Below are 16,857 nucleotides of genomic sequence, written 5' to 3'. Positions count from 1 at the left end.
GCATAGGGTAAAATTAGCTGCAAAATTCTTGGAAAAGAGTTTGGCATTGTTTGATGCTGACAAGATTACCTCAGGTCCATAGATGATGGTTGGGATAGAGCACCCGTTTCTGTTCAGGACCCTGTTTGCTATTTGCTAAAATTGGTGGGAACCAGACCACTGCTCAACTACTTTGGACTTAACAGACTGAGCATACAACTCTCTTGTGTTCTTTATTACTCTTTTACAGTGGCTGCTGGCAGTTCTGAAAGCGGCTTTAGTCTCAGTATATCCATTATGTTGGAAGCAATGGAAAAAGTGATTTCTGTGTGCAATGGCAGCAGCACATTCTGGAGAGAATCACGGCTGGCTGTTAGGTTTTTGCTGGAATTTTTGGAGGGTATGAAGCGGTCTATACCTACAATTAACCATTCCGTCAGGTCTAATACTATAGAGGACACATTATTTTTAACCATGGAACACACAGGTTTTTAGTTTTGTTTTTGTTTTATGGCATATCAACCCTTTTCAGCTTATTTAATGCCGAATCCAGTTATTTTGAAGAAAAATTTTTAATAGAATATATTTCTTTTCAAGTCGGTTTCTATTTAACCCATAGTTAAGACCATAACATGTGCTACCACTCTGGGTCAGAGTGAACCTGGGAGCAATGGCAATTAAAAGGTGGCTCCATTCCCAAAGCCCGCAAGCTGGGGCCTCACCATCGGATATAGTTTAAGGTCATATCCAGAACCAAAACACAGAGGTACATCTGATATGAATGTATGAAAACTATCCCAGTCAGCCATAGAGTATTGATATACAGTACAATGGAGAGGTACGTCTGAGGACATTACATTTTTTTTATCTTAACTGATACAACTGAGTGGTCGGAAGATTCGTGTGGTTATATAACGGAAGATGAACATAGCTCAGGGCAGGTTGTGAGAAAAAGATCTAGGAGACTTGCATACTGACTGTCAGTATTGAGCACATGAGTGGGTTCATGAACAATCTGAGTGAGGTCATAAGCAATGGAGAAATTGTTACAGAACCTTCCCTCATCATGTCTTGTTTGAGTGGTTTAACCATCCCACATTGTGAACATTGAGGTCTCCACAGGCGTGAATGTTGACCGAAGGATGAGCAGGATGCGGTCAATTTTCTCAGATATGCTCTTAAAGATAGTAACTCCGATGTTGTAGGGGAGATAGAGGGCAAATATAAACGCTGTGGTGTGAGCAAGTGCAACATGGAAGCATATATAGGGTAAATTATAGTCCTCTCTGGAAATGTCCCCATCACATGGAAAGCCATCTTAAATGTAGGCACATATTCCATGCCCATTACGATCTTGGGGGGGGGTCACATTTGGATGCTGTTAGAGTATCCTTTAATTACAAAATCATCTAGGGAAATAGTCGGTCCAACCAATGTTTCAATCATAGTCATCTTTTTTCTTAGTTTTGCATATGAATTTGATATGTCCTAAGGTGGCCTATCATTCGGACATATCAAAGATAAAGTATTCCGTGAACGAATAAATAAATATACAAAGAAATATTAAAACTTTAAAATTATAGTTCGATACATTTTTATACTTTAAAATTAAGTACTTCTTGTGCGTTGAGTCTTATAGCTCACAGCCTAAATATTCAATGACCTCTCCCCTTGGTGCGGAAATAAACTTTTTTTATTTTGTAAACAAACGAACGTATTGTACTTATGGATGTTTGATACCGAAAGAAATATGAACTTAAAAAAAATAATGTTACTTTTATTTCATTAAATTGTTAGGTGAAAGTGCAAAATAGTTCACCCCACCTCCATGTTAAGAATGGCTTTCTAAATAGTTATTATTTCAACGTTGTTTGTACTCTCGGGGTGTCAAACATGTATAAGTACCTATTTTAATTCTAATTTATTTAATCATTTAAAAATGTTGAATGGTGCGAAAAAATGTTTGTAAATAAATAAGTAAATAAATTTAAAAAATGTTTGTAAAATTGAGAAAAAAATTCATTACAAAAACTTTTTATTTCCACACAAAGGGGGCGGTTATTAAATATTTATACTGGAGCTATGGAACTCAACACGCAAGGAGTACCTGAAATTATATTTTTTACGTTTTTATACAATACATGTTTTGCTTTTCATCTTTTTGTGTTATTTACTTCGTTATTGTATATTTTTGTGTTATCAGAAAAACTTGTTTATATTTGAGTTTCACAGAACTGCCGGTCAAAGAACAGGTGCCGATAATTCGTCTCTGTAAATTTAAGACCAACACTCAGTTCAGTTCATTTGCTTATAATTTTTGAAAATTTATTTGCATTAAATTAGTAACACCAAATCAAATTATTTGCCATCTTTTTTATTTTGAGATAACATTGTTGACTTTGTCAACTGAAAAAAAATACAAGTACCCCCATAAAAACGCTTACTTAACTGAACCACTACAAAAAAATAAGATAAAAAATAAAACGGTTGCATTTTGTCAAGATACTATCTAGTCAGAATATGGATAATAATTTTACATGGAATTTATATACAAAACTGATCCCCATGCTAAATTCTAAAGTAGTCGTTTTTCTTTTCTATTTAAGCAGTTCATAAGTTATCATCTAAAAGAAAGTACATTCTTATTTTTTAGGAGATGGGAGGAGAATAAGCTCAATTTACAATAATACAAAAACAAAACAAAACAAAAAGCAATAATTTAAAATCTTATGTTGTAACCAAGTCCACATAAGAACTGATTCAAATCTTTCCTGCCTTCTGTGTAGTCCCTGCATAAATTTTTTAGTCTTTGTTGCAAATCAGCATAGATTTTCTTTGTTTTCTTTTTTGGTGGCTCACCAATTGCGTTTGTTGCTATTACTGTACTCACAACAGCCTCTTCTTTTTGGATCATTTTTATCAGTTTCCAGATAGATGGATGCCGATGACCAACAAGATGATAAAATTTATTATTCCACCCTTCAGTTGTTGGTTCGTGAACAATTATTAATTGTTGCTTGATGTACATTCCAAAGTTCTGGTGGAAATTTGGGTGGGATACACCGAAGGTTTACTACTGAAAGTCCTGACTGGTTGTTTTGTCTTCCCGTGGAATGTATGTACCAGAAACATAGGTTTGGTCAAAATACAGCAGTAAAGGAACTGCTTCATCAGGGCATTTTGTCTTGAGCAATTGCATTCCCGCTGGAACATCTTCCACGGGCACAAATGCCAATGAGTCAATCTGTCCACAAAATTGACGAAAGTTTTCACTCTGTTTGTAATGCTTGGTGAGGCCAAGTTCCTGTATTTTTCTCCAAGTACTCTGAGTCAAATGGTAGAAACATCCTTGTGTGCGTGTTTCTGGTCCTAATACATTGTTGATGGCTTGGATTGTCGCCCGTTCAAAGTCTACAATTATTGTTGACGGATCAGGAAAAATATTAATATTATGACAGCGATCTATAATTGCTTGTAGCTGTGTTTCATATGTTTCTTGGGTCTTATTCTGCAGACAAGCAAAAACTTTAGAAACTGCAGTGTTCCCAATTGGAGTTCGTATTACATAAAGCTGCAGAAATCCATGTGGCACCATTGTATAGTTGCCATCCATCAGCCATGTATCAGCAGAAGCAAGTAACTGTAATGATTCATCAGAACCAGATGCTATGATGCGGTTGGCAGTGTTTGGACCACTGTCAAAGAACAAAAATGGTTTGGGCTCAGGAGCAGAAGTAGTTGTCCACTCTCCAGTAAGATGCAGATCTTCCACTGTGTCTGGAATTTGTGGATACCGTTTTGCTCTTTGGTTACGTAAAGTTCTTTTTATAACATCCTCACTTGGAAGTAGTGCTTTTGCATCGACCGGTAAGTAATCCAGGTTGTTGCTATAAATCTGGCTAGGTTTATCTTCTGTTTCTGATGCTCTACTCTTCATTTTGTCGATGCATTTTGCGGATGCAATTTCTGCATAACTAGGAGCGTGGTTGTGGTCATTAGCTGGTACAGGATTAGTCATCTCACAGCTTGTGGTCAAGGTACCTTTACAAAAAGATGTTCTTTTTACACATCTCCATCTGAACGTGCAACCTGTTTGGTATACATATACCCTTGGAAGCAAATTTTCTCTTTTCCTTTGTTCGTCTTTATAATTTCCATGATAGATTTATGATAGTTCTTCCTAGTTTCTTTTGGGGCTGATGTTGTTTCTTCTTGTAGTTCACTTTAAGTAGTGGCGCTGGCAACTTCAGTGAGTCAAAACTGAACTCTGTCATATTTGGTCAGTAAGCTGTTATTTATATTGGAATCAGTTTATAATTTTATGTCAGAAATATACTCAGTGACCGATTGACCCCAGAAATGTCCCCAGAACGGTTTCATACTCAACTGTGAGCATGAAACTGAGATGAATTGGTCATAAAACCTTTTCGCGCGTATACGCGACAACACTTTCACTTTAGTTTATGTGTCTGTTGAATTTGTTAATAAAGCAATAAAACTATTTTTGGTAATTAACAACATTGATACAATTTAGCTTTGAGAATTTTGTGTTACTGTTCCCATTCCAGCTTTGGACTACTATTCTCATCTTGAGTATTCCTATTTACTTGCTTCCCCAAGAGGGCAAAGTTAGACACAAGGTCGTTTTTTTATGTGGGCAATATCCAGCTCTCCTACAAGAGGAACTCTGGATCAGAACAAAAAATAAAATTGTCTTAGTCTGAAAGGATTTATTAATTCTTCATTGAACGGGGAGATAATAGGTGGAGTGTAGCATCAGAAGTGATACTACACTTTGTTAACGTATCAGTCGATGCAACCTCCGACAGAAATTCTGTGCAGATTCTCGAGTTCAACAGAAACATTCCAGAGTTCAATATTTATTCAATAATAGTAGTTTTGGATAAATAAGAAAAAATGGCAAAGCCCAACTTATCAACGATAAAATACATTCAATGATAAAATAAATTTAGAGTGCACCAAAATTAGTTTTTTCTTTTATCAAAGATAAAAGCCGGTCGAGGATAAGTGTCAACCAGGGAGCTTTTAATTACACTAAACAAAGTGCATCTTTTCTGGATCATTTTTATTTTGTTTTGTTTTAGGGAAAAAAACTTATCCCCGTGTGTGTTTTATCCTTGATAATTAGCGATTCATTATGAGAAAAGAACCCAAAAATACAACTACAACTTGTCCAGAAAAGATGCATTTTGTTTAGTGTAATTGAAAACTTCCACATTAACCCTTATCATCGAGTGTGTTTTATCGTTGATAAGTTGCGATTCATTAGTCCTAAGTACCCCATTTTGGGGAGCTAGATAGTCACCAGATTAAAAACCAACATTGTGTCTAACTTTGCCCTCGCGAGGTGCAATTAAATAAGAACCTTTAGATAAACAATGCTTCTAAACTGAGGTAATTGTAATCTTTTGTTCCGATGAAAACTGCCCCTTTGGGGGGGGGCTGGATATTAAAAATCGACCTTGTGTCTAACTCTGCCCTCGTTGACGGCAAGAAAATAGGAACTTTTACAAAACCCAAAATGAGGTTAGAATTTGGGACCCCATAGCTTCAGTAACACCTTTTGGTGCCATTTTTACCTAGTTATTCACTTGTGCCATTTTTACCGGTGCCAATTCTACCGAGCACCCATTCAGTAATACAAAACCCGGCGGAATTCTTAATTCCGGCTTAGGGGAATAACTACGATCCTTTATTTCCGAAAAAGTCAAAGCAATTTATTCTAACAGTACTCATGCACTTATTGATCCGTGCTGAAATAACGTTATTTAAACGGCCATTTTTAACATGGGGAGGGTGTTTTGTACCTATTCTGTACTTTAACCTTACAATTGAGTAAAAAAAAAAAAAAATCATAAAACCAACTTAGAAATAGGATTTCAAGAGCGGATCAGTAAGTGCATTAGCACCAACAGATCAACTATCAATTGCAGTTTGAAGATTTTAAATTCAAGTCGCTTCTGCTTTTCCATAGTTCATATAGTTAACAAGTCTGACGTCACGGGATTTCATGCGCTCCTTTCTTCACAATCGTTTGGCAGAGCCCAGTGACAACTTTTCTCTTCAAAAATATAAAATATAATATAAATAAAATATAAATAAATTTAAAAAACAAATAAAAATAAAATCCGACTCAAATATTACAGTCATTAAAATAACTCGTTTAAAAGCGACATTTTTCTTTTCAAATACATCTGAATTTCAGAGTCCGGCACTCGAATTGCCATTCATAGTCTATAGAACGAATTTTCCAAGTACGACTTGCATGTGCATATTAAAAAATCTCCACCGCCCGACAAATTATCACAAAGTCGGAACTTTGAATGCGTATTTAACTTCTCCATAGAATCAAATTTTCGCAAAATCCGGCTTTTGAATACGTATTAGTGATGGGAGGATTCCAAACTTTTTCCCGATTCCGATACAATTACCGATTCCGATTCTTTTAAAATTTATACATATTTAATTAGAGATTAATTTATATGGGCTACTAACTCTCCATCCTAAATTCTAAAATAATTTTGTTTTTAGTGGGTTCACAAATATCGCTCAAAAGTAGAATTTCAATGCAGGTGACTTAAATGTAGATATATTTTTTTTCAATTTGAAAATTTTCTAAATGTTTTCTCTTTATTTTATCCAGACTTTGATAAATTCATTGTGATACGTTCATGTATATTTTTAACGTTTGCGAAACCGAGAATGATACCATAAAAACAGCCGGTGTCAGACAAAGTGGCTCCAGGAAAATAAAACTCGTCCAGTCGTTTGAAATTTAACATTAAACTGAACTCCCTGGGAAGCGGCCTGTAAACATTTGGCAACTAGGTGCGAAAAAAAAATACTTGACCTTTTGAAACCGTTTGATAAGGGGATGGACAAGTAGCCTCTAAAACATTTACTTAAACCAATAAAAAATGAAAGATTCCCCTACAAAAATACAAAACAAAATTGTTTTTCGCCATTCCTTATTTGCCAATGCCAAGTAAGGGAACGGACAAAAACCTAACCGGACAAAAATCCAACAGTATTATATTCTACTTTTGATTTAATTAGCAATGTTTGATATTTTTCTTGGCAAAATATTTCTTTAAATTTAAAGAATTTTTTAAATACCTTGAAAACAAATTGCATCCTTCTAAAGGTTATCTAGCGAATTTAAGTTTTATTTTGTTTATTTTACGCAGATAAAATAAATTTAGATCTTTTAATGTTATGATCTAGAGGTTAGTTTTACTAATAGTTTAAAAGGAATAAATATCGGTATCAGCAATGAAAAATTAACATAAAATATTAAAAGAAACGGTTTTGGAATCGGAAATTGGGCACAACTTTTTCCGATTTCCCGAAAACTACAGATTTCGATGAATCGGTACAACACTAATACGTATATAAAATTATCCATAGCATGAATTTTCACGGTGACTTTCGAATGCGCGTTTACCATTCGACCGAATTGTATTCCAACACGTTCATTTCACGACGACAATTAAAGAGGAGTGTTCAACAAATCCCACTGGGAATACCAAATAAGACAAAAACGGTCCGACTCACTTCATATCTTAATCTCTGACCACAACTTACTAAAGTGTTCCCTTTCTCAACGCGTTATATTTTTTAAAGTTCGACACGAATCATTTTAATCTTTCCATTTTTCAACGCCTTCTATCCTTCCAAAATTCGACGCATGCCATCCAACCATCGTAGTTGGATTCATTTAATCTTTCGCTGTCAAATTCCGATGCGACTCGTTTAATTCTTTCTTTGACAACGCTTTCAAATTTCGTCTCGGTCGCAGTTACTTTATTTTTCAGGCCGAAATAGCTTCTACCAAAAACAACCTATACTTGATTCTTGTCGCCATTCGCATATTCCCGTTCAGTCCGGATTGCCGGCCTTATATTCCCTCATTCCAGTGTCTTGCCTCATTGATATGCAAATCACATCAAACCACAATTGGTTACTATATACTAAGGTGAGAATCGGCTCTATGCTTATGATAAATGTGTAATCTGCATAAATTAAAATATATTTAAGAGTATTATACGATTAGGCAACGCCGGGCGGCCTGCTAGGATATATATAGTGAAACAGCGGCGACGTGAAACACAACATATGTTGGCAGCAAGTAACATCAGCTCTCTAGTACGTGACTCTGAAACGTAAGTAACCATTTTCTTTGTAAAGACTCGCACTGCATATTTGATAGTTCACGGGAAAAATATGCTTCTCCAGTGTTCACGATTCATCTAGATATATTAGTAAAGTATTCACGTAAATCGTACACTTATGTCAATTTAATTTTCACGTGCACACTCATCAAATAATGGACAAAATGTTAAGATTTTTTTTTCTTTTTTTTTTTTAATATATTTTTTCTAACATGTTTTTGTTTTTAAATATACTTTACTTTATTTCAACCTGCGCTGTCTATTACAATTGTGACCGATTAAAGTTTGGTACTCCTGCACTTATTGATCCGTGCTGAAATAACGGTATTTTAAAAAGCCATTCTTCCCATGGGGATGGGAGGGTATTTTGCACCTATTCTTTAATTTAATCTTACAATTGAATAATAAAACTTTAAACTTGGAAATACGATTTTAAAAAATAGCGTGGATCACTAAGTGCATTAGCACCAAATTTTTAGTTAACTATAATTTAGGTTTATTTTTTCACCCCCTTGAAGTAAAAATATATAAATACATTCTTTATCAATGGATTTTTATCGCACATCTTTTTCAAATAACTTTATATATACATATTTTTTATGCGATTAAAAAAACAATTACGTATTATGGGGGGGGGGAATAAACGTAAAATTTAGTTAAACTATATTTAATCGGCGACGATCGTAAGACTGCGCAAGTTCAAAGTATATAAACCTGTCGCCATCTTTGAAACTTAGATCTCGTTTTATGCACCATTACCGTTTGCGTTCCCAACTTAATTCTGGTTCCTTTGGATACAAATATTTTTATTTAAGAATTCTTTCAAATTCGTTATCATTTATACCTAAGGTCCGTCAATAAATCTTGCAGTCATGATAATTATGTACTATATATTTAATGACATTTTACGATTTATGTTAATTTCAACTATACCGTTGACCGTGCGGTTTGTTCTTGGCTAATGCCGTCAATAGGCTTCGTGACCGGGTTTGAATCTCCCGACGGCAATAATCGTGATTCCCTGCACTGATGATTCTCGTAAATATGAATGCTAGTGCCTGTAGGTATTAAAAATAACACGCACACACTTCATTAAATAGAATAGACGTTTTTGTCTTAATTCTATTTTCGGTTCTTTCCAACTTCCGAATAAGTGTTCACTTCTGGCGGGAACTGGCTGATGTGATCACCATGTTTATCATAAGTCTAGGTACTTTCCAATCCTTCAGGATTCGTCAGGTTAAAATTAATTTAACTGGTTTTGAACAATTTACAAACTTAAGTTGTCAATTATCTTTTTCTATTGGTTAAAATGAATAGCGTTCTGAAATGTTTGCAAATATATTAAAATAACTCTACAAACACTTCAGAATAACTATTGCTAAAGTTTATTTTAGTTATAGATTTTAATGCTTCTAGTATTGATTCAAGTATAGATGTGTTAACTAAAAAATTTTTCCTAAATTGGGAGGGACAGGAATGTTGGTTAGTCAAATTGTTCAAAACCAGTTAGATTAATCCTGAAGGATTGGAAGTACTCGGACTTATGATAAACATGGTGATTACATCAGCCAGTTCCCGCCAGAAGTGAAGACTGTTATTCGAAAATAAAATAGACAAAACGTTTATTTTAATGAAATATGCAACAAACAATGCTGCCTAAATATTCATCCCTACATATATTATGGATTATATTATACAGTAGAACCGAGATATAGCATGAAAAATTAGTAACCAAATACAGTACAGCATATCAAATAACATAAATAACACCATAAGACGAGGTAAATATCGTAACCGGGGGGAACCCCGTATCTTAAGGCCACCGTATCCTGAGGTTATATATATATATATATTACATTCTAGTCTATGTAAATAGATTTGCCCCAAAATGTGTAGGATCTTAACCCATAGGAATGCGTATAATTTAGTCGTATACATTTAGTAAAATCAAAGTACCTTCTATCGCCTGCAAAAATTAAATCTACAGTATTAAGTTTTGTGCTATTTTTGTATAAGGTACTAAAGTCATGTTCTGGATTTTGCCTATTTCGAGATTTTATGCCATCTTAAATCTCGGGTTTTATAAATTTATCACCCAAAGTAGATTTCTATTGCTATAGAATTTCCTTTCTTGGTGGAAATAATTTCATTTAAACACTTTAGCTATAGCTTTACTTAAGGGTTTAGTGATGGAAATCTTTGAGGCGACAATAAACCAAAGCGCTAACTGGTATCTTATGCATTCTAGGGATCCAAAACATAATGGAAGATTTTTTTTCCACCCCTCTATTTAGTCCAAATTTTGCACCAGAACAATGCTATCGAATCCATTACATTATTTCTCGTAGCTGAAACCACCAATAATTCTTGCTTCTTACAATAAGTGTTATATAATCTTGCATATAAAAGCTATATTTGCTGCTTTATCAATGGGAGCTATCAAACTTATTTTGAAGTTCCATAAGTATTTGGTGATTAGTTTTTGTCGGATGCTTAGGGTTTGTTTTTATTTTTTTGTTTTTATTTAACCTTCAACCTTATTTACAAATTTAAGTACATTCTTGCATGCATCAAATGTAGACTAATGATTTATATTTTGCCATGGATATAACACTATTAAAGGATTTATTTACTCCATTAACTCATTCGGTGTAATTAAAGATTTAGGTTTTCTAGTTTGGACCTTAACTAAGTTTTTCATCTAAATTTTTTCTCAGGTAATCTTTAAATTACCTGTAATATGTCCATCTTATTATTGCATATAACATTTTAACAATTACGGAAATGGACCAATAATAAATACTTGTTACATAGCCAAAAATATTCGTGTGAAAGTATATTAAAACGAGAAATATTAATCTTTTGCCTATTCCATCCATTTTCAAATCTTCTTGGTGTTCAGCAAGTGAAAATCTCTAATCTTCGAGTATCCCTGCCCCGGCATTCATAAACAGTGATCCATTAATAAAAAATACTACTAATAAAAAATACTAATAAAAGTAAAAATTTCTTTGCAGAACTTCTAAAAAATAAACTTTTCTATTGCAGCCGAAATCGTCTATATCCTTGTCGGCCATGACACCCTACCAGCACCCGTTACTATTACTGTCTTTTCTTCTCTCAGTTAACTTTTGTACAAGCACGTCAAAAGTATGCTTCACTGATAAACGTGTTAACTGTATGGTCGACTGTCTCTACTGTGTTGCTGCTATATCGGAGAAGTGTCTATATAGCCCTCACGTCCCAATAACGGGGATAAAAGATTGCAGTAATCAGTGCAAGATCCGCCTGTATGAATTACCAGAAGTTTGGTGGCTATTTGTGTTCCATGTGGGGTATTGTTATAATCAGCCGGATTCTACCATGAAAACTCTTTCCAAGTGCTTGTATGATAATTTTAGAAAAACACATCCCAATAAATACATGATATTCATGAATGAAAACTGTCGTTAGTGAAGTGCAAAGACGTTACATTTCCAGTGTTCATACTGAAAACCACTAACACTCACAAGCTCAAAACTATTGAGCAGATTAAAGCACCTTTGGAATATAAAACATTGTCTTAATACTGCTATTTTATTACCTGTAATTCTACGTCTGATAGTCCTTCGAAGAATTGGACAGAATTATACTACATTTAGCATGAAATATGCCAAGGATGCTAGGTGGATCATGGGGACTGAAAACTTACTGCTAATACTTTTTATAAACACTTAAAGGATCCAAAAGTATTGGTTATAATTGCACCAAAATTGTCATGAAAAGCCTTTAAAATGCAGGTTGTAATAAAATTAAGATTACTTATGTTTTAAATAAAATCATTTAGAAGTGTTCCCTGACGGAACACATTTTTCATGTACGTTAATTTCTGACCAATTTGTAATAAAAATTTAATTGTTATTTGAATTTTAAGTACCTTTTTAATAACTTTGTAATACTTTTTTTTAATTACCTTTTCTTTAATACATGTGCAATTATTAAAATACCTGTTTAATTAGCTTTAATATTCATTAGTACTTTTATTGGAATACCTTAATTTTTTTTTTTTTTTACTCGCGTTCACTCCCCCCCCCCTAAGAAATATCGCCACTTGAACGTAAGGGGCTACTATTTGGGACCATACCTAGGAAATATTAACAAAATATTGGTTTACGTTACATTTGTACTTCTGCATATTAGTAGTCAGGGTAGCAGGAAGGGAATTCCAAAGTCTAGCTGTTCGAGGGAAGAAACTATTAGTAGAAAGCTTTCTGGCATTTAGGGATGCTAACAGTGAAGGGGTGGGATTTTGTTGCTAAGCTGGTTTCTCGGGGATATGTACATCGAGGGAGTAAGAGTTCACGAGAGGACATTCCATACTTTTTAATTAACTTTCAAGTTAGGAGTAGGCACAAAAGCTATTCCGAATTCTTAGTGGGCCGACGTCAGTGGACTTATTTTTGTAACAAAATGGTCATTAACAGTTTGTTTTATTTATATAAGTTTAACCTATTTCAGACTGATAACATTTTTCACAGTAAAAATAAAGCAAAACTCTTTTTTTTTTTTTTTTTTTTTTTTTTTTTTACTTGATTACTAAATTTAAAATTATTGTAGCAAATCCCTAACAATTTAATAAGCAAAAATATCGTAAAAATTGGAGAATCATTTGCTAAAAAAAAAAATAGCAATTTAAATGGAGTTTTTACTTAATGTGAAATAAGAAAAATGATTGATTTTTTTACTATGCAATTTATGTCGGTTTGAAATGTTAACCTAAAAAGCAAACATTGTTAATGACTTTTTGGTACAAATGTCTGTCTACTCACTGCTACGAATTTGAAATAGGGGTATGTGAACGGGAAATGGCGAAAATAGAATCGAAGACAACAGCTACATGAGAGCCTAATTTCTATTGCGCGAGCCTTTCCTAGTCTCACACAAAAACACGCATTCACATTTCAAGCTATATTACTTGTCGTATACATACGCGCACAAACATACGCGCCCACGTCCACACAGGTATATATATTCACGTTCGTACATACTCACATTCACGTGTATATACACGCACGCTAACGTACACACATGTACTCGCACACGCGCACACAGATGGACGACGTCACTTCCTTTCAAAGGAAATACACACATGCGCAAAAGACCACCGGAAGCAGGTATAAAAGAGCAATAAGCAGCTTCTTCCTTTTAGGACCGGCTTTCGAGCGGTCCAGTCTACGGACTGACAGCGTGGCTGTTCGGCAGGCGCACACCTCACGCCATTTACTATGTGGGACGAAAAGCTAACAGACCGTACGTACAAATTCACACTTTCTCTATCTACTGCTTGTCCCTGAGAACACCACCGCGTAGCTGACTTCTAACATGGCGCGCAGTTTAACTGATGTCAACTCTCTATCCTCTTTGTCTACACGCTGGACTATCATTCCAATTTCCACTACATCACTCACTTCTCTTCCGACGCGCGAACAAACGATAGTGAGATAAAAACACTTTTCCTTTTATAATACCAATCCCGCAACAAACGATGGTTACACCTGCGCGGACATGAACACGTTATATCTAAAACATTTTTTTCTTTCAACAGTAAATAAACGACACGTTTATCTTATCCATCAATTGAGTCTTTATTTCCTTCAATTTCATTCGTTTCATTATTTTCTTGTGGCGAGTTAGGTTATTATATCCTAGTCTTCTACAGTATTAACGACTTTTACTTTGTATCTATTGAAAGAAGCTTCCGGAATCACACACCACAAACAGTGATAGTACCTATTTACAATGCCTCCCCACGGGACAGAGTTAGACACCAGGGTCGTTTTTTAACGTGGAGAAAAGGTACAAAAATAAAAATTGTCTCAGTCGTGAAGGACTGCTCCTCCACCGAAAGAGAACAAGAAATTGAAGTGCAGTATCTGAAGAACAGATACTACACTTTGATCTTGGCGGCCAAAAGGCCAAGTAAGTAAACGTACCAAGAATGGAACGTAAAATTTCTAAACTTGTTATAAAATATCTATTAAAAGATTTTCTCGTGTGAATTCGAGAATTCACAAATGTTTATAATTGCAGCCTACTAACAAGAAAAAAGTGGTTATAATTAACAAAACGTATATTATCAAAGTATATTGTAAAAGTAGTTCATAATTCTGAGGCCCTAACTGCCGCCAACCACTGCCACAATGTTTGTTACAACTGCATTTATTTTCAGAGTAAGGCCATTAATTCCTGGAATAATTATATATCAGCTTACCCCATAGCAGTAATTGCTTTAAAAACAGATTTTTTGCACCTTTTGCAGTCTCCATCTTTTCTATAAATACTATTACGGCATAACTGCTTCCTTTATTCCAGCTCGTTTGACCCGTTGGTCTAGTGGTCTCCAATTCGCTGATTTTTATACCTCAATGAATGCATCTATCAGTAGCTTCTTTCCAAGAACTGCAGTCTTGTGGAACTCCTGTTTTCCTTCCTACCTAGTCTTTTATTTTTCTTAGAAAATAAAAAAGAATGAGGGTTCAGTATGGAATTTCTAGAATATTTCTAACGGACACTTTCATGCTTGATAAACTTACTTTTTTTTTTTTTTTTTTTTTTTTTTTACACCAGTCAAAAAAAAAAAAAAAAAATTTTTAGAGTCGACTTTTGAACAAAGACTAAACTTTTACAACGGAAATTATCCAAGGATTTTTCCATTCTCTCAAAACTTGAAAAGTTGTATTATAAAATACTAGCACTTCGCCCGGCTGTAAGATACGCTTAAATATGATAGTATAATTCATGCAGAATACATATACAATTCTCAATTATTGTATTGAACCTAATATATCGTGAGATCAAAACTAATTATATAAGACTTGGGTGCCATCAGCTAGAATCGAAGTCAAAGCATAAATCTTCTTCCTTATTCCTTAGCCTCTGTGCGTGTGCTATTCGGACGAAAAAAAAACCCGCAGATATTGTGCTGTGAATATACATAATTTAAGTATTTGTATGTTTTTAGAGTTTGTTCATCGAAATACGTACCAAACTTGTGAAAAATATTTAAACGTAATATTAGTTGTTTTGCCAAATTTGGAACTCAACATTTATTAAAATTTCGAATAGAGAAACTATTACACAAATTGTTTTAATGTTCAACCTAACATTACCCAACCGCCAACGAGGCAAAGTAACCAGAATGTAGCTAGATTCCGACCGTGTTCACTTACTCAACCGCCGCATTGGAACCTTGTCCAGGGTCAGCACGCCCCCCCCCCCCCGCGAGCATGAACAAGTGCTCGAATTGCGTAACGTGAGTCCAGTCGCTGGAGGAAAGTCGAGTACCATTGCAAGTGCGCCGTAGCCCAAGAAGCAATAACGTGCAAGAAAATACCACAGCTGTTCTCGGCACTGAAAGCAGCGGTATATCGGAACCGGCATCAGAATTGTGATCAGACAAAATGGAGTGATATATATATATAATCTCAATATCAATTTGTATAATTTCTTTTTATTCGAAATTAATATCTATATATTCCATATAAGAACACAAGTTTAGAGATTTTACGGTACATTCTTGTACGTTTCCTTCACAATTATCGCTGTAGTGTGTTGATTCAGGAAGCTACTGTCAATCCTTTAATGTTATCACTGTTAAATGCGACTCTAGATAATTTTGTTTTAGATACAACAGTCGTTAATACACAAATTCTGTTCTCATGTAGCTGTTGTCTCCCTAATTCTTTTTTCACTTAAGAATATATAAAGTTTGAATTTCAAACTTGCCAACATGCACAACTGATATTACGTTTAAATACTTTGGACAAGTTTGGTCTCTATTTCGATGAACAGAACATATGCAAATACGTTTTTCTTGAATTTTACTTAAAAAAAAATCACAGCAAAACTTATTTTGTGCAAATAATTTTGCAATATCGTACGAATATTTTTGCAAACGTGCGTATATATATATATATATATATATATATAGTGTTGCCCGATCGTGGAAGACAAGATTCAAGAAAATTGCAAGCGCAAAAAAGGGGTAGTAGGCAGGCAGGCTCGAACCCGTACCACGAAGGATGAAAAAAAACTTAACGTGTTAGCTGTTGCGCCCATCGTCAAACCGGATGATGACGTAGGCTTGAATTAAGGCTAGACAATCGAAGAGGCGATGACTTTCGAAAATATCTGCGAAAAAAGCAACCCCTCCCTGTAGTAAAGTGCGTAGTTGAGGGTAAAGGAATTAATGGTTTGGGCCAATTTTTCGATATTTGTCGTCCGAAGGGTTGAGCTTCAAAATGATACCGATCTCTTGAAAATCCAATCTGTTAAAAGTTTTTGCGAGACATACATATATTCATGCATACATTTAAACACAGGTGAGATTTATATCATAGACCAATATGTTAAAAAAATGACTCGTGCGCCATCATTGAGAATCGAAACCAAATATTTATGATTTACTTTTTCCTTTGTTAATGCATGGACTACGAAAATGTTTGCAAGGCGAAAAATTGAAGCATGAACTAATAGCTATTACATCATTCATGCATATTCGTAATGCTGTCGTTCGACCTTCACTTGGCAAATTTCATTTTTAATTTTCACTTTTGCATAATTTTCCCCGACTAAAACCTCAAGTTTCGCATTGGTTTGAATACCATATATACATTAAAAATTTGGTATTAACCAATTCACCCTG

General features: G+C 34.6%; 1 protein-coding gene across 1 annotated transcript in view; it reads left to right on the top strand.

The window, feature by feature from the left end:
- The first annotated feature begins 7,474 nt into the window (after positions 1 to 7,474).
- Positions 7,475 to 16,857, top strand: part of LOC145243993 (uncharacterized) — a 32,132-nt gene continuing 22,749 nt past the window's right edge. The window contains exon 1 of the mRNA XM_080107140.1: positions 7,475 to 8,162. Coding sequence (XP_079963266.1) covers positions 8,116 to 8,162 — 47 coding nt within the window. The 5' untranslated portion in view covers positions 7,475 to 8,115. The remainder of the gene's footprint in view (positions 8,163 to 16,857) is intronic.

The sequence above is a fragment of the Euprymna scolopes genome, chromosome 22 (assembly GCF_053919585.1).
Source record: "Euprymna scolopes isolate OS-2025 chromosome 22, ASM5391958v1, whole genome shotgun sequence".
Lineage (NCBI taxonomy): Eukaryota > Metazoa > Mollusca > Cephalopoda > Sepiida > Sepiolidae > Euprymna > Euprymna scolopes.
The sequence above is the reverse complement of the archived record's forward strand: the minus strand, read 5'-3'. Positions and strand labels throughout refer to the sequence as shown.